The sequence below is a fragment of the Ornithorhynchus anatinus genome, chromosome 5, assembly GCF_004115215.2.
Source record: "Ornithorhynchus anatinus isolate Pmale09 chromosome 5, mOrnAna1.pri.v4, whole genome shotgun sequence".
Taxonomy (NCBI): Eukaryota; Metazoa; Chordata; class Mammalia; order Monotremata; family Ornithorhynchidae; genus Ornithorhynchus; species Ornithorhynchus anatinus.
The window spans coordinates 1,092,545-1,114,646 of NC_041732.1; the positions used below are offsets into that span (position 1 = coordinate 1,092,545).

Below are 22,102 nucleotides of genomic sequence, written 5' to 3' on the forward strand. Positions count from 1 at the left end.
ATTCAATCGTATTGGACGCTTACTGTGTGCAGAGCACTGTACTAAACTATAGTAAGCGCCGGGGTGAATTTAAGCAAATTGAATTGGACCCAGTCCCCGTCCCATGTGGGGCTCACAGTCTCAAACCCTGTTTTACAGATGAGGTAACAGGCACAGAGAAGTGAAGTGATTTGCCCAAGGTCACACAGCAGACAATAATTATGGTATTCGTTAAGTGCTTCCTATGTGCCAGACACTGTACTAAGCACTGGGGTGGATACAAGCAAATTGAGTTGGACACAGTCCCTCTCCCACATGGGGCTCACAGTCTCAATTACCATTTTACAGATGAGGTAACCGAGGCTCAGAGAGGCAAAGTGATTTGCCCAGGGTCACACAGCAGACAGGTGGCAGAGTGGGGATTAGAACCCACGACCTTTTTCTGACTCCCAGGCCCAAACTCTATCCACTACACCACGAAGGGGTGTTCATTCAATCACTCATTCGATCGAACTCATTGAGCGCTTGCTGGGTGCAGAGCACTGTACTAAGCGCTTGGGAGTGTAGCAGGATGGGTGAAGCTCGTGAAGAAGAGCCTGACTGAACCCTCTTTTCCTCTGCTCCTCCTCCCCTCCCCATCGCCCCAACTCGCTCCCTCTACCCCCCACCCATGCCCCACAGCACTTATCTATATATGTACTATTCTATTTATTTTATTAATGATGTGTCTACATCTATAATTCTATTTATATTGATGAGGCGGCGTGGCTCAGTGGAAAGAGCACGGGCTTGGGAGTCAGAGATCATGGGTTCTGATTCCCGCTCTGCCGCTTCTCAGCTGTGTGACAAGTCACCTCCTTCTCCGGGCCTCAGTTCCCTCATCTGTAAAACGGGGGTGAAGACTGGGAGCCCCCCGCGGGACAACCTGATCGCCTTGTATCCCCCCCCCCCCCCAGCGCTTAGAACAGTGCACATAGTAAGCAGTTTAGAAATACTGTTATTATTATTGATGCCTGTTTACTTGTTTGGTTGTCTCCCCCCCCTTCCAGACTAGGAGCCCGTCGTTGGGCTGGGGTCGCCTCTATCTGTTGCCGAATTGCACTTTGCAGGCGCTTAGTACAGCTGCAAAGAGGAAGCGTTCGATCCGGAGGATTGCATGAATGAATGATGGAGGGGAGGGGTCGACGCCCCCTCCCCCGGCGTGGCCTCGGGGCCCGCCCCTCGGCGGTGAGTGACAATCCGGCTGCCCAATGGGCGCGGCCCGCGGGGGCCCGGCGGTGGGGAGGCCCCCCGGGAGGGGGTGGGGGGCCAATGGCACGGCGGGGGGAGGGGCTGGGAAGGGGGCGGCGGAGGGTGGGAGGGGGCCGGGGACGGGGCCGGCCCGGTGGTGGCGGCGGCGGCGGCGGCTGCAGCAGGAGCGAGAGCCATGGAGCCCGGGCTGCAACGCGCCAGGTAAGGGGGGACCCGGGCACCGCCCCCCGAATCCCATCCCCAGGCCTCGTGTACCAACCTCGAGGTCGGGGTGGGGGGGCAGGTTGGGAGGGAGCGATGCGAGGTGGGGGGGAACCCCAGTCGGTCGAGGCCGCCCCATCAGTGGGTCGGGGGTCTCCCTTTAGGGGAGCCGCCCCTGGGTCCCCCACCCCAGCTGGGATCCGAAGGGGTCCGTCATCTACCCCCCCCCCCCCCACCTGCAACCCACTCAAATGATCTGGGGACTGGACAGGGAGCTGCCCCTGATGCTACTTCCTAGAGCAAAAGCTTGTCACCCCTCACACCCCTGGCAGAAGTCCTCAGTAGGGGCAACCTCGGCTATTAGGGGAGAGGGGCGACCGGGAAGCCCAGCGAGGCCAGTGGACGAGGCGGGAGAGTATAGGGATGGGGCCTAGACCCCCCGGGCCGGAGCCCCAACTTTGCGGGCGGTGCGGACGCCTCCTCACCGCCCCCCATTCGCACCCCGCTCACCCAAGCCCACACCGGGTCTTTCGGTCCCTGGGGGAGGGGACGGGCAGCGCCGCCCGGCTGGCGCTACCCATCCTCACGGTCCGGCAGGTGCGGTGAGCCGGGCAGGAGTGGGTGTGTCAGTGTGAGGCAATGTCGGTGAGGGGGCCACAGAGGGGGACTGGACCAGCCAGCCACCTTTCCTTCCCTTCAGGGGACCCTCCCCTTATTCTGGTCAGTGGGGGTGGGGTCCGGGCTGGGGCTGGAGCCCATGTGACTCCATTCCCAAGTCCAGCCCTCTAAGGCCCTCCCCACTTCCTGGTCCAACCTCTGCCCCGGTCAGAGTCTCCGGCCTTCGCCCCCAACCCCCCGAACCTGTGTTGGGTCTCCCATAGCACCCCCCCACCCGCTATCTCTCCAGTTCCTTGGCTCTCTGCCCGACGAAGCCTTCTCTGGGCCCACCCGTGCTCCCCCTCCCCGATTGGGGTGGGGTCTTGGCTCAGGCTGGGGTGCCCTCCCCCCACCCCCCATTGGCCCTGCCCCTTCCTGCATGTCATCCCACTGCGGGCCCCCCCCCCACCCCTTCCTGCTCACAACTCGCACTCGGGCCCCAGGAGCGGATGACTCCCTCCCAGCTCCGGGCACCTCCTCCCCGGAGCCAGGACACATCAGACGTACACTCCGATGCCCCCGTGCCAGGTATCCGGAGGTGCCAGGTTCCCGGGGATGAAGCTGGGGGAGGTGGTGGGGGCCGGAGGTTGGAGGGAGCCCGGGCCGGGCCTCGGGAGAGCAGTGTGGGTGTGGGGGAGTACTGGGTGGGGCGAAGCGTTGGCACGGTACCCTCTTTCCCTTCTCCCTTCTTCGTGCCCCTACTCTGGATGGCCCGGACTATGACCGTACCCGCCACTGGGGAGAGGTGACCGTCTACCGGGCCGCCCTCCCCTCCCGCCGGTGGGGCTCAGGGTCCAGCCTCCCCTAGGAGGAGTAGCGATCCAGGACCGGGGGGTGTTGGAGGCCAATGTTGGGGATCTGAGATGCCGGGGAGCATGGGGCACCCCCTCTCGCCAGTCCATTTAACTCCAACCATGCCAGAGCTGGGTTCCCGTAAAGGGCCAGAGGTGGTGGGGTGCCACCCGTAAAGGGTCCAGCTTTGGTTTGGGCAGCTTGAGGGTCATCCAGGGCTGGAGCCCCGGTCCGTTGTGGGGCGGTGGCCTGGGACCCCCCCCAGGAGGACCTCGGAATCCAGGCCCTCTATCCCACCTTCCCACAGTGGGAGACCCTAGGGCTTTCCGAGACTCTGGTTGGGGTGTCTGGGGGAGGCCGGGGACTGGTGTCCCCCCTTTGTTGCCTGGCTCCTTGACAGCTCCTAAGAGGACACAGGGCAGGGGCGAAGTGGCTCCCCACCCTTCCCCTGCCAAATTGGGGGAACAGGGGAGCCCCCGGCCTGGTGGAGCTGTCGCCCCGCCCCCTGTTCCCAGCCAGAGCACAGGAAAGGGAGCCGGCCCCCTTCCCGGCCTGAGTCGCACGTCCCGACTGGGCAGGGAGCCAAGGGGGCCGGGCCGGAGCAGGGCTGGGAGCCGGGCTGGGGCCAGGCTGGGGGGCCGGGCTCGGGGGGCTGGGCCGGGGCCCGGCTGGAAGTGGGGCTGGGGGCCTGGCAGGGAGGGAAACAGAGGAACCGGGTGACGGGGGTGCGGACAAGCAGAAGGACGGAAGGGACCCTGGGCCGAAGCCCAGATGCCTGCACACTCCGAGACATGCCCGTCCGTGGCAAGACAAGTAGGCCCGGCACACATAGGCTCACCCTCACACATGTACCAGCACTCTGCCAACCCTGGGGGCCGGTGGCCCCGGAGGCGATGACCCACCGGGAACCCTGGGGCACACACGTGCGATGCTGGTGCCCCTGCCAGCCCCTCCATGGGGGCATGGGGACATGCTAGGACCCGGGATATGTGTGCAACTAGGGGCTCTGTGGGTCTCCACACGCAAGCACATTCATGGAGAACCAGGCAGGGCCCTGAGCCGGTCCGGGATGGTTTTGGAGGTACCCTATCTGACTCCAACCGCCCAAGAGGAAACCGAGTCACGTGGGGGCTGGCCCACTCAGGAGACTTGAACTCAGAGTGGACCATGGAGTCCGACTTGGGTCGCGGGAGAGGGGTAAGGGGTGGGATTGGGGATGCGGGGCTGAATCTCAGTTTGGCAGGGTGGCGTGTGGGGGTGCTTGCCCTGTCAGATGTCCCCTCCCTCCCTGCCCCTAAACCAGTCTCTCCAGATAATAATAATGCTATATGTGAAGTGCTTATTACCGGTCAAGCACTGTTCTAAGCACCGGGCTGCCTAGCCGGGAGAAGAGTTTAGGGGACGGTGGGGGAGAAAGGGACAGAGGGCTCAGCTGCTAGGCTGAGCTATGAGGAGGGGGATGTGCCTGCTGGACCCAGCCCCCTCCCCGCTCCCAGCCCTCGCCTGGGCCCCCAGCTCTGAGAGGCCCCACCGGCCCCTCCCAGCCGCAGGAAGACAAACACGGAGGGAACAGAGTGAAACAGAACAGAATGTCCCCCAGCCCGGCCTGGCCCCACCGCCCACCGAGGCCTGGGGGAGGGGAGGGTGGGGATTGGAGCTGCCGCCCACCGCAGCAGCGGGTTGGGGGAGGGGGCGTTGGGAGAGGGGGGCGTGGGGATTGGAGCTGCCGCCGGCTGGGGGAGGGGGCCGTGGGGATCAGAGCTGATGCCTACTAGGGGAGGGGGCCGTGGGGATCGGCTGGGGGCGGGGGTATGGGGATCAGAGTCGCTGGGGGGGCGGCACACTCCCACCCCCCGCTTCGCTTTCCCTGGCAGAGAGACCCTGTCCAGGTCCAGCCTATCCGACCACAGTTGATCCACCACGATGGGGTGGGTGCAGGCGTCTCAGCCGGCCCAGAGGACTGGCTCTTTTTCCCCCGAGCCCTGGTGCGGGTGGGCTGATGGGGGGGCGTGGGGTCACGGGGTGTCTCTCACCCACCGGGACCGGTCACCGGTCCGGTCCTCCAGCCTTGCGGCATGCTGGGAGCCTGGGATCTTGGCCCTGGTGGCCGGCCATGGGGTGGATGAGCCCTGCCTGCTGGGATGGGGCCTCCGCCAGGCAGCCTTCCAACCTGAGCCTGCATCTCCCCCTCCCCTGGGACCCGAGGCCAGATGGGGGTTGGGCCGGGGGAGGGGGTGGGGGAGAGCGGAAGGTGGGTGTCGGTGCATCTGGCCCCGGCACCCCGTGTCGGAGGCCTCTTCGGGGGGCGGGGGGAGACCAGCCGTTTGGGCGGGTTGAATTTTCCGGCCTCTCTTCGAAGCGGGGCAGGGACGCTTCCCGCCGTGACCCCTGATGCCGGCCGCCCTCCAGGTCGAGCACGGAGCTGCGGAAGGAGAAGTCCCGGGATGCGGCCCGGAGCCGGCGGAGCCAGGAGACGGAGGTGCTGTATCAGCTGGCGCACACTCTGCCCTTCGCCCGTGGGGTCAGCGCCCACCTGGACAAGGCATCCATCATGCGCCTCACCATCAGTTACCTACGCATGCACCGCCTCTGTGCTGCCGGTGAGCCCCGTCCCCGGACCTACCCCACTCTTAGTGGGGTCCCCGACACCCTGACCGCACCCCTGAGACGTTCTCCTCCCCATTGGTCCCCAGCTGTGTCACTCTGCCTGCACTGGCCCTGCCCCTGGGTCACTCTGTCCAGCAGTGGCTCCGCTTCTAGGAGGTTCTTCATAGGCCCCACCCGCTGACAGTCGACCCCATCCCTTTGTTTCTCTGCCTCCAGTCGGCTCTGCTCTTAGGAGGTTCTCCATAGACCCCACCCCTTGTCAGTCCGCCCCAGTTGGCCTTCCCCGTTGTTTCTTGGCCTCAAATAGGCTCCACCCCTGGGAGGTTGTGTCCCCCAACACTGGCTCTGCCCCAGCATCACTCCGCCGGCCTGAATGGGGAGGCCGTTCTAGGCCCTCTTGAGGTGACGTGGGCCCTGATCTCCCCATCCCATCCCTGGCCTTTCAGGGGAGTGGAGCGCAACGCCGGGGGGTGGGAGTCCCGAGGAGCCCCTGGACGCCTGCTACTTGAAGGCTCTCGACGGCTTTGTCATGGTGCTGACCGCGGAGGGTGACATGGTCTACCTGTCCGAGAACGTCAGCAAGCACCTGGGACTCAGCCAGGTCTGGGGCCCGGGGGGCTGGGGAGAGCGAAACTGGGTTGGGGGTGGCGGGGGCGAGGATTGGGGGACAGGACACCGGATGCAGGGCCTGGGGGGATGGTGGTGGTGGTGGTGTGTGGGGAAGATTTAGGGTGCAGTAGGGGCTGGGTGGGGGTAAATCAGTGGGGAATGGAATGAGGTTCCTGACCCCTTCCCAACCCCGCCCCCCAGCTGGAGTTGATTGGACACAGCGTCTTTGACTTTGTCCACCCATGTGACCAGGAGGAGCTGCAGGATGTGCTGGCCCCCCGCCATGGTGAGACCCTCCGAGACCCCACCCATCCTCCCTTCCCATTCTCCAAGCACCATCACCCCCTGCCACAGTGAGGCCCTCCCCCCTCCCCCGTCAGTATCTTTCTCTACTCCCTCATCACACCGTTCCCGCTACGGTGAGACCTTCCCTTCCTCCTGTCAGCCCCGTTCTCCATTCCCCCGTGAGACCCCTCCGACTACTGCCAACCTCTTTCTCATATTCTCCTCCAGCCTGGTCTCCCTCCCCCTCCATATATGCCAGACCACCATTCTCCCGACTTTCAAAGCACTATTAAAGTCACATCTCCTCTGAGAGGCCTTCCCTGATTAAGCCCTCTTTTCAATCAATCAATCGTATTTGTTGAGCATTTACTCTGTGCCGAGCATTGTACTGAGTATTTGGAGAGTGCAATATGACAGAGGTTTTTTTATGGTATTTGTTAAGCACTTTGTTCCAGGCACCGTACTCTGTTCCCACTGTACTGTGGGAAGCAGTATGCCTTAGTGGAAAGAACACGGGCTTGGGAGTCAGAGGTCATGGGGTCTAATCCCAGTTTGGCCACTTGTCTGCTGTGTGACCTTGGGCAAGCCACTTAACTTCTCTTTGCCTCAGTTGCCTCATCTGTAAAATGGAGATGAAGACTGTGAACCCTACGTGGGACAACCTGATTACCTGGTATCTACCCCAGCGCTTAGAACAGTGCTTGGCACATAGTAAGCACTTAACAAATACCATCATCATTATTATTATCATTACTAAGTGCTGAGGTAGATACAAGCTAATTAGGTTAGACACTGTCCATGTCCCACATGGAGCTCACAGTCTTAATCCCATTTTACAGCTGAGGTAACAGGCCCAGAGAAGTTGTGACTTGTCCAAAGTCACACAGCAGACCAGTGGTGTAGCTGGGATTAGTATACAGGTCCTCAGACTCCCAGGGCTGTGCTCCTTCCCCTAGGCCACACTGCTTCTCTGGCAGTCAGGTTCCGTTCCCACCACAAGCTTACAGTCTACTGGGGAATACAGAAAGAAATATACATAAATAAATTATTTTCTCCGGCTCCCTCTCTCTTCTGTGCATTCTGTGCACTCGGACTTGTGATCTTTGGGCATTTGGTATTCACCCCCCATTCAACCCCCCAGCACTTATGTACATATCTTTAAATAATATACTATAAATTATGTGTACTGATGTCTGTCTCCCCTTGTAGACTGTAAGCTTGCTGTGGGCAGGGAACATGTCTGCCAACTCTGTTGTATTACAGTCTCCCAAGCTCTCGGTACAGTGCCCTGTATGTAGTAAGCACTCAATAAATAATTAGTAAATTGATTCATTCAAATTTATTGAGCACTTACAGTGGGCAGAGTACTCTACTAAGCGCTTGGGAGAGTACACTGTAACAATAAGCCGACACATTCCCTGCCCAAAATGAACTTTCGTTCTAGAGGGGGACATAGACATTAATATAAATAAATATGTTACAGATAAGGACTTAAGTACTGTGGGGCTGGGAAAAGGGATGAATTAAGGGAGCAAATCAGGGTGATGCAGTAGGGAGAAGAGGAAAGGAGGACTTAGGGAAGGACTCTTGAAGGAGCTGTGCCTTCAGTAAGACTTGAAAGTTGGGAAGAGGAATTGTCTTTTGACTAACCCCCACCCCCCGCCCCGCCGCCACAGTGAGCCCTATCCCTTCCTGCTGTCATTCATTCAGTTGTATTTATTGAGCGATTATTATGTGCACTTAACAAGTACCATAAAAAAAACCTCTGTTACATTGCACTCTCCCAAATACTTAGTACAGTGCCCAACAAGCGCTTGGAAAGTAAGCCCGTCAAGCGGCAGGGACTGTCTCTATCTGTTGCCGACTTGTTCATTCCAAGCGCTTAGTACAGTGCTCTGCACATAGTAAGCGCTCAATAAATACTATTGAATGAAAGTACAGTTCAGCAGTAAAGAGACATTACCCTCCTCACAGGGCCGAGACCCTCTACAGGCCCTTTGAACCCTGCTCGCCCTCCCACCCCCGTCGGGGGCTTCCAAGGACCTGGGCCGAGCCCCTGCCGCCCCTCCCCTAGGTCTGTCGAAGAAGAAGAAGGAGGGGACGACGATGACGGCGTCGGGGTCGTTGGCCACGGAGCGCAGCTTCTCCCTGCGGATGAAGAGCACCCTGACCAGCAGAGGACGCACCCTCAACCTGAAGGCCGCCACCTGGAAGGTCAGCACCGGGGAAGGGCCGGGGCCGGGCTGGGCGGCCGGGTGCGTGGTGCAGGGGATCGGGGCGGGGGGGCCTTCCCGGTGGCTGGCATCCTGCTCCCTCCCCCTACCCCCACCCCAAAGTCGGGCACCCGGAGGGACCAGGGGAGGGGCCGGGCTCTCTCAGGGAGTGCGAGGTGCAGGCTCCAACTCACCCCCCGGCCTCCCCTCCTGTCTCCCGCCCCGCCGTGGCCCCCCAACTCTGCCCATCCCCCAAACCCCCCACCCCCCCCAGGTGCTGCACTGCACGGGCCACATGCGGGCGTACGCGGCCCCCCCGGACCCAGGGCCCGAGGGGGGGGGCCCCCGGGGAGCCCCCACTGCGCTGCCTGGTGCTGATCTGCGAGGCCATCCCCCACCCCGGCGCCCTGGAGCCCCCACTGGGCCGTGGGGCCTTCCTCTCCCGCCACAGCCTCGACATGAAATTCACCTTCTGCGACGAGAGGTGGGGGCCGGGCCGGGCCGGGGGCCCGACCCCCGACACCCCCGGTCCCCTTGACGCCCTCCCTCTCTCCACCCTCGACTCCCCCTTCTGCCTGACTCCGACCCCAGCCCGTCCCCTGATCCCCACTCTGTGTCACGCGCTTCTGTCTGAATCCCGTGCTGCCTGAACGCCGGCTCCTGCTCTCTGTGACCCCAACCCCCGCTCTGCCTGACCCCAGCTCTGCTCACCCTTTTTTCCATGCAGTTTCTGTCCTAGCCCTGATGTCTGGGGGTGGGGGTCTCCTCGCCCGGGGCGGGGGTCTCTCCTCCTGGGGCCCCTCTGCTTCCCCGCACACCTCCAAAGCCTGCCTCTTGCTCCTCTGCTCTTCCTCCGGCTCCTGGGGGTGGCCGTATCTCTGGGGGGGCTGGGCTTACCATGCTGGGAGTCAGCGGGGGGGCGCCACGGTGGAGGGTGGGGGTGCTCGTGGGTGACTAGGTTTGTGCTCCTCTTCTCCTCCTCCCTCCTCCTCAGGATTGTGGAAGTGGCGGGGTACACACCGGACGATCTCATTGGCTGTTCGGCCTTTGAATACATCCACGCTCTTGACTCGGATGCGGTCAGCAAGACCATTCACACTTGTGAGATCTGGACCCATCACCTTTTGTTCCCCGTGCCCTGCCCATGCCCTCCCTGCCCTGCCCTATGGCCTTCACCCCTGCTGTCCATCAATAGTATCGATCAGGTGCCTACTGAGAAGCAGCGTGGCTCAGTGGAAAGAGCCCGGGCTTAGGAGTCAGAGGTCATGGGTTCTAATCCCAGCTCCGTCACTTCTCAGCTATGTGACTTTGAGCAAGTCACTTCACTTCTCGGTGCCTCAGTTCTCTCATCTGTAAAATGGGGATGAAGACTGTCAGCCTCACTTGGGACAACCTGATTACCCTGTATCTACCCCAGAGCTTAGAACAGTGGTCGGCACATAGTAAGCGCTTAACAAATACCAACATTGTTACTGGATGCCGAGCACTGGACTGTGTGCTTGAGAGAGTCAGTAGAAGCAGCGTGGCCTAGTAGAGCACGGGCCTGGGAGTCAGAAGGACCTGGGTTCTCATCCCGGGTCTGCCACTTGTCTGCTCTATGATCTTGGGCAGGTCCCTTCACTTCTCTGTGCCTCAGTTACCTCAACCGTAAAATGGGGATTAAGTCTGTGAGTCCCATGTGGGACAAGGACCATGTCCGACCCGATTTTCTTTTATCCACCTGAGTGCTTAGTACAGTGCCTGGCACTTAGTAAGTGCTTAACACATACCACTAGTAGGATTATTAGAATTAATAGACATGATCTCTGATTCAAAGGGCTCACAGTCCAGGCGGGGCAACAGATGCTTAAACAAATTGTGGCTAGGAAGACAGAGAAAAGGGAATAGAGCGTGTGAGCTGTGTGCTGAGGCACTACAGGACATTGTGAATTCACAAAGGCTGAGGAGCCATTTGCTTGTACCCACCCCAGCGCTTTGTACGGTGCCTGGCACATAGTAAACGCTTAACAAATACCACAGTTATCATTACTATTTTTAGTGGCTGCTAGGATGGAATTGGGAGAGTAGAAATTCACTGGAGAAGATGTCTGGGAGGAGATGGGATTTCGGAAGAGCTTTGAAGATGGGGAGGGCAGTGGTTGCCAGTTGTGAAAAGGAAGAGGAGTGGGGTATAACAATAATAAAGTTTGTTAAGCGCTTACTGTGTGCCAGGCATTGTTCTAAGCCTTGGGCTAGATACAGGGTTATCAGGTTTTCCCACCTGGGGCTCACTGCCTTAATCCCCGTTTTACAGATGAGGTAACTGAGGCACAGAGAAGTGTAGTGACTTGCCCAAGGTCACACAAAGGATGAGGGGCAGACCCGGGATTAGAACCTAGATCCTTCTGACTTCCAGGCCTTTACCCTATAGACAAGGCAATACGTCTTCGTGCGTAAGCAAGAAGTCAGTTTCGAAAGAGATGAGAATGAGATGCAGAGGGCAGGTTGGCTTGAGAGGAACAGTGTGAGCTGGGGTGTAGTGGGAGAGCGGGAGTGGGGGCGAGAGCTGATCGAGCGTCTCAGCGCCGGTGGTCCAGAGTTCCTGCCTGACGCGGAGACGGATGGGCAACCATCGGAGAATTTGAGGGAGTAGGGAGACGGGGGCGGAACAGAGGTTAATAATGAATAATTACGGTATTTGTTAAGCGCTTCCGATGTTTAGGAAAACGATCTCAATCTGGACTGGGCAGGGGAGAGGCTAGAGGTAGGGAAGTCAGTCAGGAGGCTGGTACAGTGTTCAATCATTCAATCAATGATATTCATTAAATGCCTTCTGGGTGCAGAGCACTGTAATAATAATAATGATGATAATGATGGTATTTGTTAAGCACTTACTATGGACCAGGCAAGAAGTGGAGAGAAGAGGAAGCGAGGGTGATACCAGGGTGGTGGACTTGGGGAAGGAGATGGTGGTGGTGTCACCTGGGATGAGAAAGTTAGAGAAGGATTTGAGATGGAATGTGGAGAGTTCGGTTTTGGACGTGTTGAGTGTGTGTTGCTGGGTCACCCCTTTGAAGGGAGGGGTGGGAGCGGGAGATGGGGAGACTCTGGATGGCACAGTGAGGGCCAGGGAAGTTTTTTTAAAGCTGGGGAGATGAGGGCGTCTTTGAACCAGCGTTGCCTAGTGGATAGAGCACAGACCTGGGAATCAGAAGGACCTGGATTCTAATCCTAGCTCCGCCACTTGCCTGTTGTGTGATGCTGAGCGAGTCATTTCTCTGGGCCTCAGTTACCTCATCTGTAAAATGGGGATGAAGACTGTGAGCCCCATGTGAGACGGGGACTGTGTCCAATGTGATTAGCTTGTATCTACCTCAGCGTTTAGTACAGTGCGTGGCACACATAAACACTTAACAGAAACCATTAAAAAAAAAAAAATCAGAAGGGAGGGAGGCTTCAAGGATCTCATGCCCGTTGGTTTTGGTGAACCCGTTGTTAGGTAGGGATTGTCTCTATTGCCGAACTGTACTTTCCAAGCGCTTAGTACAGTCCTCTGCACACAGTAAGCACGCAATCAATACGATTGAATGAATGCATGAACTCCTCCGATCACCACACTGCAAAAGCCTTCTCCTCTGCAGTCTTCTCTGAAGTCAGTCAGTCACTCTGTCAATGGTATCAGTCACTGTTCTAAGCGCTTGGGAGAGTGTATTAAAACAGACACATTCCCTGCCCACAATCTATCAGTTAATCGATGGTATTTAATGAGCATTTACAATGTGTAGAGCACTGTACTGAGCCCTTGGGAGCGTACAATATAACAGAGTTGGTAGATACAACAGACTTACAGTCTAGGGGGTCCCGGAGGGAGTCCCAAGTTGTCCCGGTATGTCCCCGACCCTGGTCCGCCGGGGGGCTGGGGGAGTGGTGGTGCAAGAACCTTCTCCTCTGCAGCCAAACCTTGACCTTCCGTCCACCACCTCCTCTCCACTCTGCAGTGCTGAGCAAGGGTCAGGCGGTAACCGGCCAGTACCGCTTCCTGGCCCGCAACGGGGGCTACCTATGGACCCAGACCCAGGCCACGGTCATCTCCGGGGGCCGCGGAGGCCAGGCCGAGAGCATCGTCTGCGTCCACTTCGTGCTCAGGTGCTGGTTCTGCCTGGCGTGGGGAGGAGGGTGGGGTGCGAAGGGCACGGAGGCAGGGGATGGGCCCGCCCCGCCCACTGACTCGGAACGCTCTCCCGGCAGCCGAGTGGAGGAGACGGGGATGGTGCTGTCGCTGGAGCAGACGGAGCAGCAGGGCCGGCGGCCCCCCCGGCCCCCCGAGCCCGGCCCCCACCCCGACAAGGCCCCCACGGACCCCGAAGGGCTCAGCCCCGGTATGAGGGGGTGGTGGGGGTGCTGCGGAGGGAGGGGGGACCACCTGGCGCTCTGGCCTCACGCCCCCAGGGCTCACGTCCCCCCTCCACCGCTCCCCCCCGCTCTCGCAGCCGCCCCCGGCCCGCGGCTGCTGGCCTTCCTGCGGCCCCCGGCCCGGAGCGAGGCGGAGCTGGCCGCCGACCCCCGCCGCTTCTGCAGCCCCGACCTGCGGCGCCTGCTGGCCCCCATCCTGGACGGTGGGCTGGCCCACGCCCCGGCCGCGGGACCGCGGGAGCCCCCCCGGAGCCCACCCCCGGTAAGGGAAACCCCCCCGCCCTCCACCCTTCAACCATTGGCCCAGGATGCTCCATCCCAACTCACACCACCATGACCTAGTAATACTAATAATAATCATGGTATTGGTGCTTACTTTGTGCCAGGCACTGTACTAAGCGCTGTGGTGGATACAAGCAAATCAGGTTGGATACGGTCCCTGTCCCAGGTGGGGCTCACAGTCTCGATCCCCATTTTACAGATGAGGTAACTGAGGCCCAAAGAAGTGAAGTAACTTTCCAAGTTCACGCAGCAGACAAGTAGTGGAGCCGGGATTAGAACCCCTGACCCTGTGACTCCCAGGCCTGTGCTCTATCCACTACGCCATCCCGGCCACCCCTCTGACTGCCCCCGCCCCGTGCCCACACCTCCGACCACCCCCACTCCCTGCCTTCCAAACTCCCTGCACCCTGACCTCTGACCCCACCCCCGTGCCCTGACCTCCAGTCAGTCGATTATATTCATTGAGCGCTTGCACTGTGCAGAGCACTGTCCTAAGCGCTTGGGAGAGTATAATAGAACAGCATGGTCTAATGGAAAGAGTATAGGCCTGGGAGTCAAAGGACATGAGTTCCAATTCCGTGTCTACCATTTGTCTGCTGTGTGATCTTGGGGAGGTCACATAACTTCTCTGTGCCTCAGTTACCTCATATGCAAAATGGGGATCAAGACTACGAGCACCATGTGGGACAGGGACTGTGACCAACGTGATTAGCTTGTATCAACCCCAGTGCTTAGAACAGTGCTGGGCACATAGCAAGCGCTTAACAAATCCCACAGTTATCATTATTATTAGTAATATAACAGTAGACAGAGCCAGACCCCAACCTCCCCCCCAGCAAGTTCCCTCCCTACACCCCGACCTCTGAGCCCTCATCCTCTTGATCTCTGACCTCTGGTCTCCAGGCCGACCTCCCGGAAGAGCTGTTCCTGGACCTGGAAGCCGTACACCGACTCTTCGCCGCGGACCGGGAGCTGGAGGCCGGGGAGACGGCACTGGACGTGGCCCAGGTGAGGCAGGGATGCGGGCGGGAGGACGGACAGATGGACGGAAGATCCCCGGGCGGGAGGCGGAGGCCAGACATCGCGGAGGAGAAGGGTCTCGCGCGCCTACTGACCGGGCGCCGGCCGGCCCGTGCCGCCCCCGCCAGGCCCCCGAGGCGCTCGACCTGGAGATGCTGGCCCCCTACATCTCCATGGACGATGACTTCCAGCTGAGCTCCGGCGAGCAGGCCCGCCGGCCACCCCCGCGCCGGGCCGCCCTTCCCCGGCCCCGAGCCCGCAGCTTCCACGGGGAGTCCCCCCGCCCCCCAGCGCCACCCACCCTGCCACGCTGGGACAGCCACCCCCGCCTCAGCCGGCCCCCCAAGGAGGGGTGTGACCCAGGGGAGTCCCCCGGAGCCTGCACCGCCCCCCGATCCGGGGCTCGGAAGAGGTAGGGGGGAGCCGGGTGGGGACGCTGGGGAGAGGCTGACGAACGCTGTATCGCTCAGTGGGATTTACTAGAAGCCCACTCTAACGATGATTATTATTAATAATAGTAATTTAGTTCTTATTATCGTGGTATGTAAGTGCCAGGCACTCTACTAAGCGCTGGGGTGGTTACAGGCAAATTGGGTTGGATACAGTCCTTGTCCCACCTGGGCCTCTCAGTCTCAATCCCCACTTTACAGATGAGGTAAATGAGGCCCAGAAAAGTGACTTGCCCAAAGTCACAGAGCAGACAAGTGGCAGAGGCAGGATTAGAACCCATGACCTTCTGACTCCATCACTCTATGAAGAATGAGAGATGGATTGGGCGCCTACCGTGGGCAGACCCCTGAGCCGGGTACCTGCTGCATGCAGAGGATCATCTCCGTCCCCCGCTGTCTGCAGAAGACTAGGGCAGTTGCTTGCAAGCATGATACGGGAGATAAGATGTCATTCCCGCCCTTCTGGAGTTTACAGTCCAGTGGGGGAGATGGGCAGGCCCAAAATGACTTAGTTTGGAGGAGAGATAGAAAAGGGATGGGAATGAGGGAAGGGGAAGGTGGGAGAAAGGACAAGCCAGTAGGAGAGGAAGTGAGTGTGGGAATCCACGCTCGTGAGAGTGTGTGCCCGAGGGGGTGAATGCAGTCATCCTTGCGTTTGAGCTGGTGTGCTGCACGTGGTCCTCCAGGAGACCCCATGCTCTGCCCGGTCCCCCCACCCCGGCCCAGCCGGTGAGCTCCTTCTCCCCGCCGACCCCTTGCCTCTCCCAACTCAGGGGGCTGCTCGCAAATGCAGCAGAAGATGGGGTGGGAACCGCATCCCTGGGGGCGAAGCCCCCCAAGCGGCCCCCCAGCCTGGATCCTGACCACTTCCTGTTGCCACCGCTTGGCCTGGTGAGTATGGGGAATGGGCAGCGTAGAAGGGGCACGGGCCAGACCTGGGGGGCAGAGACCACAGTCGGGGGTCGGTTGGGGGAGCTGGGCAGGGATGGGAGGGTCTTACCCTTGCCGACACTCCCGTCGCGCATCACTCCCTTTTCCCGCCCTCCCTCATCCACACTCCCTTAATCCCACCCCCACAACAGAGCTTCTTGCTGGTGGGGCAGCCGGCCTCCGGGACCCCGCCCAGCCCCGGCCCCCAGATCCTGGGCCTAGAGGAGTCCGAGGGTGAGTGTCGCCCACTGGGAGAGAGCTGGGATGTGTGGCCGGGGTGGGGGCGTGACCTGAATGGGCCGAAGCCACCGTGGGGGTTGTGGCCGGGGGGTAAGGGCCTGGCCGGGAAGGGGGTTTTGATCCGTGCGAGGGTGTGACCTCAATGGGGATGTGGCCCGGAAGGGGGTTTGGGCGGGAATGGCGCCGTCGCTGGGTTAGAGGTGTGGCCGGGGGGGGGCGTATCCGGGCAGGGGGTGGTCATCCCGGTTGATGTTGCGTGAATCCCCGTTGGGTTCCCTTTAATTCAATCAAATGTATCGAGCGCTTACGGCATGCAAAGCACTGTACTAAACGCTTCCCTCTGCCGGCAGCCTCGGGTTTGGACGCGGCCGTGGAGCTGGTGGACTTGTACGAGGACGGAGGTGCCGGCCAGGGCGGGGGGCACTTCCAGCCGGGGGAGGTGCTGCTGTAGGCCGCGGGGCCGGGCCGGGCCGGCCGACATCCCCGGCCCGCTCCACCGCCCCACCCCCGTTCAGCCACACTCCAGACCCGGGTCTCTCTAACGACGCACAGGGGTCTCGCCACCCCCACCCCAGCCGGGTCCCCGGGGCTCTGACATCACTCCGCGGCCCCCCGACCTCACTGATGCCCCGTCCCGCCCCCCTTCTCAGGGGCCCGGCCCCCAGCCCTCCATGGTGCTCTAGCTCCGCGATTACCTCAATTTGTAGGGTTCGTCTTTATTAGGGGGGGAGGGGGGAGGGGAGTTTTTAACCCGTCTGAGCTCGGGGGACTCCGTTCGGACGATCCCTTGGTCTCTGCTTTTCTGTTGGGACACTGGTGGGTTTTTACTATTTGTTTCCTGGGAACAGGCTCGAGCCGCCCTCCCGCCTGTCGGCCTCCCTGGCTCCGGCCGCTGGTTCCCGCCGCCTGCCCCCTCCCTGGGACCCCCCCGTTCCCCCCACTGAGATCCCTCCCCCAGCAGCCGTTCCAGCCGCTCGGTGATCACACGCACAGCCCTGCCTCCTGCAGCCGGGGGCGGAGGGACAGACGCACACACAAACCTCCCCCTTCCCTCCGCCCCATCTCTCCGCCGGGCAAGTGACCTGTTTCCATGACAATGGGGCCCGGGGAGCCACGTGGCACCGCGACCAGGACCGCCCCACCCCCTCCCAGCCTCGATTCACCCCCTTTCGGGCCTCCCCCCACCGGCCCATCCCGGGTTGGGGGGGACACAAAAGCCCACATGGTGCTATGGGGGAGTCTGCGGGGAGGGCCGGTGGTTCCTGTCTGCCCTTGGTTGAGGGAGGGGGGTCTGGGCCCCTGGGGGACTCTGTACCCCCTGACCTCACCCCGCTGCCATAAAATGAGCGGTCGAGCCAAGCCCCCCCCCGGACCTGTTGACCAAGAGCAGTTTATAGTGTCGTTCTGGGCAACTTGGGAGGGGGGTGGGCTTTTGTCTCCAGCATGTGCATGTGTGGGAATGTAATAACAGTAATAATAATAATAACGGTATTTGTTCATAATGATGATGGTATTTGTTAAACGCTTACTATGTGTCAAGCAGTGTTCTAAACTCTGGGGTAGGTGCAAGATAATAAGGCTGGACATAGTCCCTGTCTCATATGGTCCCGTGGTCTTAATCCCCATTTTATAGATGAAGTAACTGAGACACAGAGAAGTTTAAGTGACCTGCTCAAGGTCACACAGCAGACACGTGGTGGAGCTGGGATCAGAACCCATGACCTTCTGACTCTCAGACCCCTGCTCTATCCACTACGCCATACTTCTTCACGACCTTATACTAAGCCCTGGGGTAGATCCAGGTTAATCAGGTGGGACATGGTCCTTGACCCACATGGGATTCGCAGCCTTAATCTCCATTTTATAGATGAGGTAACAGGCATGGAGAGTAATTGTAAGTGTGGTGTTTAAGTGCTTACTTTGTGCCAGGCACTGTTCTAAGCGCTGAGGTAGATACAAGCAGATCGGATTAGACGTAGTCCCTTTCCCACTTGGGGTTCATAGTCTTAATCCCCACTTTACGGATGAGGTAACTGAGGCACAGAGAAGCGAAACGCCTGGCCCAAGGTCACGCAACGGATAAATGGCAGAGTTGGATTTTGAACCAAGTTCCTCTGACTCCCAAGCCTGGGCTTTCTTTATCCAGTAGACCAAGCTGCTTCCTAGGATCCTGCTGTCTCTTGAACGCACCCCTTTTCTTCCTGCTCATTTTAGACCCCCCATTCACCCTCTCCCCTACTGCCCGGTGCCCCAGCTGGCTCCTGTTAGCCTGGCCAGGATGTTGGACGTGAGGCCCAGCCTCCTGTCTTTTTTTTTTGTATGGTATTTGTTAAGCACTTAATATATGCCAGGCACTGTACTAAGGCCTGGGGTAGATACAAGAAAATTGGATTGGACACAGTCCTTGTCTTTTATTCATTCATTCATTCAATAATATTTATTGAGCGCTTACTATGTACAGAGCACTGTACTAAGTGCTTGGCATGTACAGTTTGGCAACAGATAGAGACAATTCCTGCCCAGTGAGGGGCTCACGGTCTAATCAGGGGAGACAGCAGAGTAAAACAGACCGAAACAAAAGATGACGTTATCATGATAAATAGAATCAAGGGGATGTACATCTCATTAAAATAAATAGGGTAATAAATATACAAATGAGCACAGTGCGGAGGGGAGGGGAAAGGGGAAGAGCAGAGGGTGGGGCAGGGAAGGGAGGGGAGGGGGAGCAGAGGGAAAGGGGGCTCATCTGAGGGGATCTCAGGGGGATCTTACTAAGGACTCACAGTCTTAATCTCCATTTTACAGATGAGATAACTGAGGTACAGAGTCATTAAGTAACTTCCCCAAGGTCATGTAGCAAATGAGTGGTGGAGTCAGGATTAGAACCCAGGCCCTCTGACTCCCAAAGCTTGTGGTCTTTCTATTAGTCCACGCTGCTGACTACCAGACACATGCTCTTTCTTGTAGGCCACTAGGTGCATTTATTATTATTATTATTATTATTATGGTATTTGGTAAAATAATCAGGTTGGGTACAGTCTGCTTCCCACATGGGGCTAATAGTCCTCATCCCCATTTTACAGATAGGGAACTGAGGCATAGAGAAGTCAAGTGATTTGCCCAAGGTTACCCAGCGGACAAATGGCAGAGTCAGTCCTAGAACCCAGGTTCTTCCTTTGGGGGGGGATTTCTTTAAGGCCCTCTGAGATGGCCTTTATGGGGGGAATGAGGCTTTTTTATAGGGATGAAGCCGGGCACTGTACTAAGCCCTGGGGTAGATACACGATGATCAGGTTGAACACAGTCCATGACCCACGTGGGGCTCACAGTCTTAACCCCCATTTTACAGATGAGGGAACTAGGCCCAGAGAAGTCAAGTGACTTGCCCAAGGTCACACAGCAGACAAGTGGCAGAACCACCCAGGTTCTTCTGACTCCCAGGCCATTGCTCTATCCACCAGACCACACTGCTTCTCTGCAGAATGCTTCCTTGCAGGGCAGTGGCCCACTCACAAGGTTTCTGGGCCAAGAGAGAGGGTGAGGTGAGGGGAGTTTCCCCTCCTCCTCCTCCCCCTGAGTAAAGAGGACAGTGAGAGATGCAGGTTGAGCCTTGCACACATCAGCCCTTCATTCATTTATTCATTCAATCGTATTTATTGAGCACTTACTGTGTGCAGAGCACTGTACTAAGCACTTGGGAGAGTACAGTATAACAATAAACAGACACATTCCTGCCCACAGCGAGCTCACAGTCTAGAGGGGGAGACAGACACTAGTGTAAATAAATTACAGCTATGTACGTAAGTGCTGTGGGGTTGGAAGGGGGGATGAATAAAGGTAGTAAGTCAGGGTGACGCAGAAGGGAGTGGGAGAAGAGGAAAGGAGAGCTTAGTTAGGGAAGCCTCTTGGAGGAGATGGGCCTTCAAAAAGACTTTGAAGGGGGAAGAGTCACTGTCTTTTGGGTATGGGGAGGGAGAGCATTCCAGGCCAGAGGCAGGACATGAATGAGGGGTCGATGGTGAGATAGACGAGATCGAGGTACATTGAGAAGGTTGGCATTAGAGGAGCAGAAAATGTGAGCTGTGTTGACCTGCCCCTGGGGCTCTGAGCCCTGACCACGTATTCCTCCTCCTTCCCCAGTCCTTTCCTGCAGGTCTTGGAAAATCAACTCCAGGGCTAAGGATGAAGGGCGGGTGGGGGTTGAGCACCCTTCAGACTGCCCTCTTGGCCAGTACTGAGAGAGCCCACGGCCTTGGGCATAATGGCTACCAGCTGGACCTGTGGCACAGGGCACAGTCTGAGGGGGCAGGGGACAGAGCTGTGGCCCCTATATAAGACACCAGCCCAATGTGAGCTTCACCCCCATGCCCCTATAGGAAGTCCCACCTCTCTAGACCATAAGCTTGTTGTGGACATGGAATATATCTGGTTTATTGTTGCACTGTACTCTTCCAAGTGCTTAGTACAGTGCTCTGCACATAGTAAGTGCTCAGTAAATACAACTGAATGAACTATGACCTGCACTCCCGGTGGGAACCCCATCCCAGTGTGAGCCATGCCCCATTCCCCTATGGGAAGCCTTGCGCCACTATGAGCTGTGCTCGGTGCCCCTATAGAGAGTCCTACCCCAGTGTGAGCTGTGCCCTGCCTGAACCCCTATAGGGGCACCTTAGGGAGAGTCCCACCATTCGTGAACCATGTTTGTTCATCGTGCCTAAAAAAGCTTTGTTCCCCACCAAGGATCCCCTAAAAAAATCCCTGCCACCTCAGAGGGCCCCAAAGAAATCACTGCCCCTCCATCACCCGCTAAAGGAAGAACTGCCTCCCCCACTCTAGACTGTGAGCTCACTGTGAGCAGGGAAAGTTACGGTTTATTGTTGCACTGTACTTTCCCAAGCACTCTGTACAGTGTTCTGCACATAATCAATACACTCAATAAATACGATTGAATGAATGAACCTGGGTTCTAGTCCCCGCTCTGCCATTTGTCTGCTGTGTGACCTTGGACAAGTTGCTTCTCTTCTCTGTGCCTCAGTTCCCTCACCTGTAAAATGGGGATTGAGACTATGAGTCCCAAGTGGCACCCGAACTGGATTAGAATGGATCTACCCCTTTGCTTAGAACAGTGCCTGGCACATAATAAGAATTTAATGCCACAAAGGAAGCTCTGTCCCCTATAAGGTTGCTCTGTGTCTCAGGTTGGGACTTGTAAAACTGCTTACAGTGCTTCTTTTGGCCCCATTTCCCCCCATCCCTTTGGCCGCTCTAGACTCCAGAGGCTCTCTAACTTCTCCTTCTCCCTGCCCTTCTAACAATAATAATGATAATAATGATGGTATTTGTTTAGTGCTTCCTATGTGCCCCGCACTATATTAAGCGCTGGGGTGGATACAAGCAAATCAAGTTGGACAAAGTCCCTGTCCCATGTGGGGCTCACAGTCTCAATCCCCATTTTCCAGATGAGGGAACTGAGGCACTGAGAATAATAATAATGGCGGTATTTAAGCGCTTACTATGTGCCAAGCCCTGTTCTAAGCGCTGGGGTGGATACAAGGTAATCAGGTTGTCCCACATGGGGCTCACAATCATAATGCCCATTTTACAGATGAGGTCACTGAGGCCCAGAGAAGTGAAGTGACTTGCCCAAAGTCACCCAGCTGGCAAGTGGCGGTGTGGGGATTCGAACCCACGACCTCTGACTCCCAAGCCCGGGGTCTTTCCACTGAGCCCCGCTGCTTCTCATGCTGTATTCATTCATTCAATAGTATTTATTGAGCGCTTACTATGTGCAGAGCACTGTACTCAGCGCTTGGAATGGACAAATCGGTAACAGATAGAGACAGTCCCTGTCCATTGACGGGTTTACAGTCTAATCGGGGGAGACAGACAGACAAGAACAGTAGCGACAAATAGAATCAAGGGGATGAACATCTCATTAAAACAACAGCAAATAAATAGAATCAAGGGGATGAACATCTCGTTAAAAAGAAAGAAAGGAAAGGAAAGGAAAGGAAGGGAGAAAGAAAGAAAGAAAGAAAGAAAGAGAGAGAGAGAGAGAGAGAGAGAGAGAGAGAGAGAGAGAGAGAGAGAGAGAGAGAAAGAAGGAAGGAAGGAAGGAAGGAAGGAAGGAAGGAAGGAAGGAAGGAAGGAAGGAAGGAAGGAAGGAAGGAAGGAAGGAAGGAAGGAGGAAGGAAG

At 58.0% G+C, this 22,102-nt stretch overlaps 1 protein-coding gene across 1 annotated transcript; it reads left to right on the top strand.

The window, feature by feature from the left end:
• Window positions 1-1,377: 1,377 nt before the first annotated feature.
• HIF3A (hypoxia inducible factor 3 subunit alpha) lies at window positions 1,378-17,409 on the top strand. The gene is given in 16 exon segments (XM_029065371.2): window positions 1,378-1,431; window positions 5,290-5,480; window positions 5,934-6,088; window positions 6,298-6,382; window positions 8,456-8,595; window positions 8,869-8,901; window positions 8,903-9,078; window positions 9,589-9,695; window positions 12,572-12,719; window positions 12,822-12,946; window positions 13,064-13,248; window positions 14,172-14,276; window positions 14,417-14,700; window positions 15,511-15,628; window positions 15,820-15,901; window positions 16,258-17,409. Coding segments are annotated over 16 exon segments (2,061 nt in total). The 5' UTR covers window positions 1,378-1,405; the 3' UTR covers window positions 16,359-17,409.
• The last annotated feature ends 4,693 nt before the right edge of the window (window positions 17,410-22,102 follow it).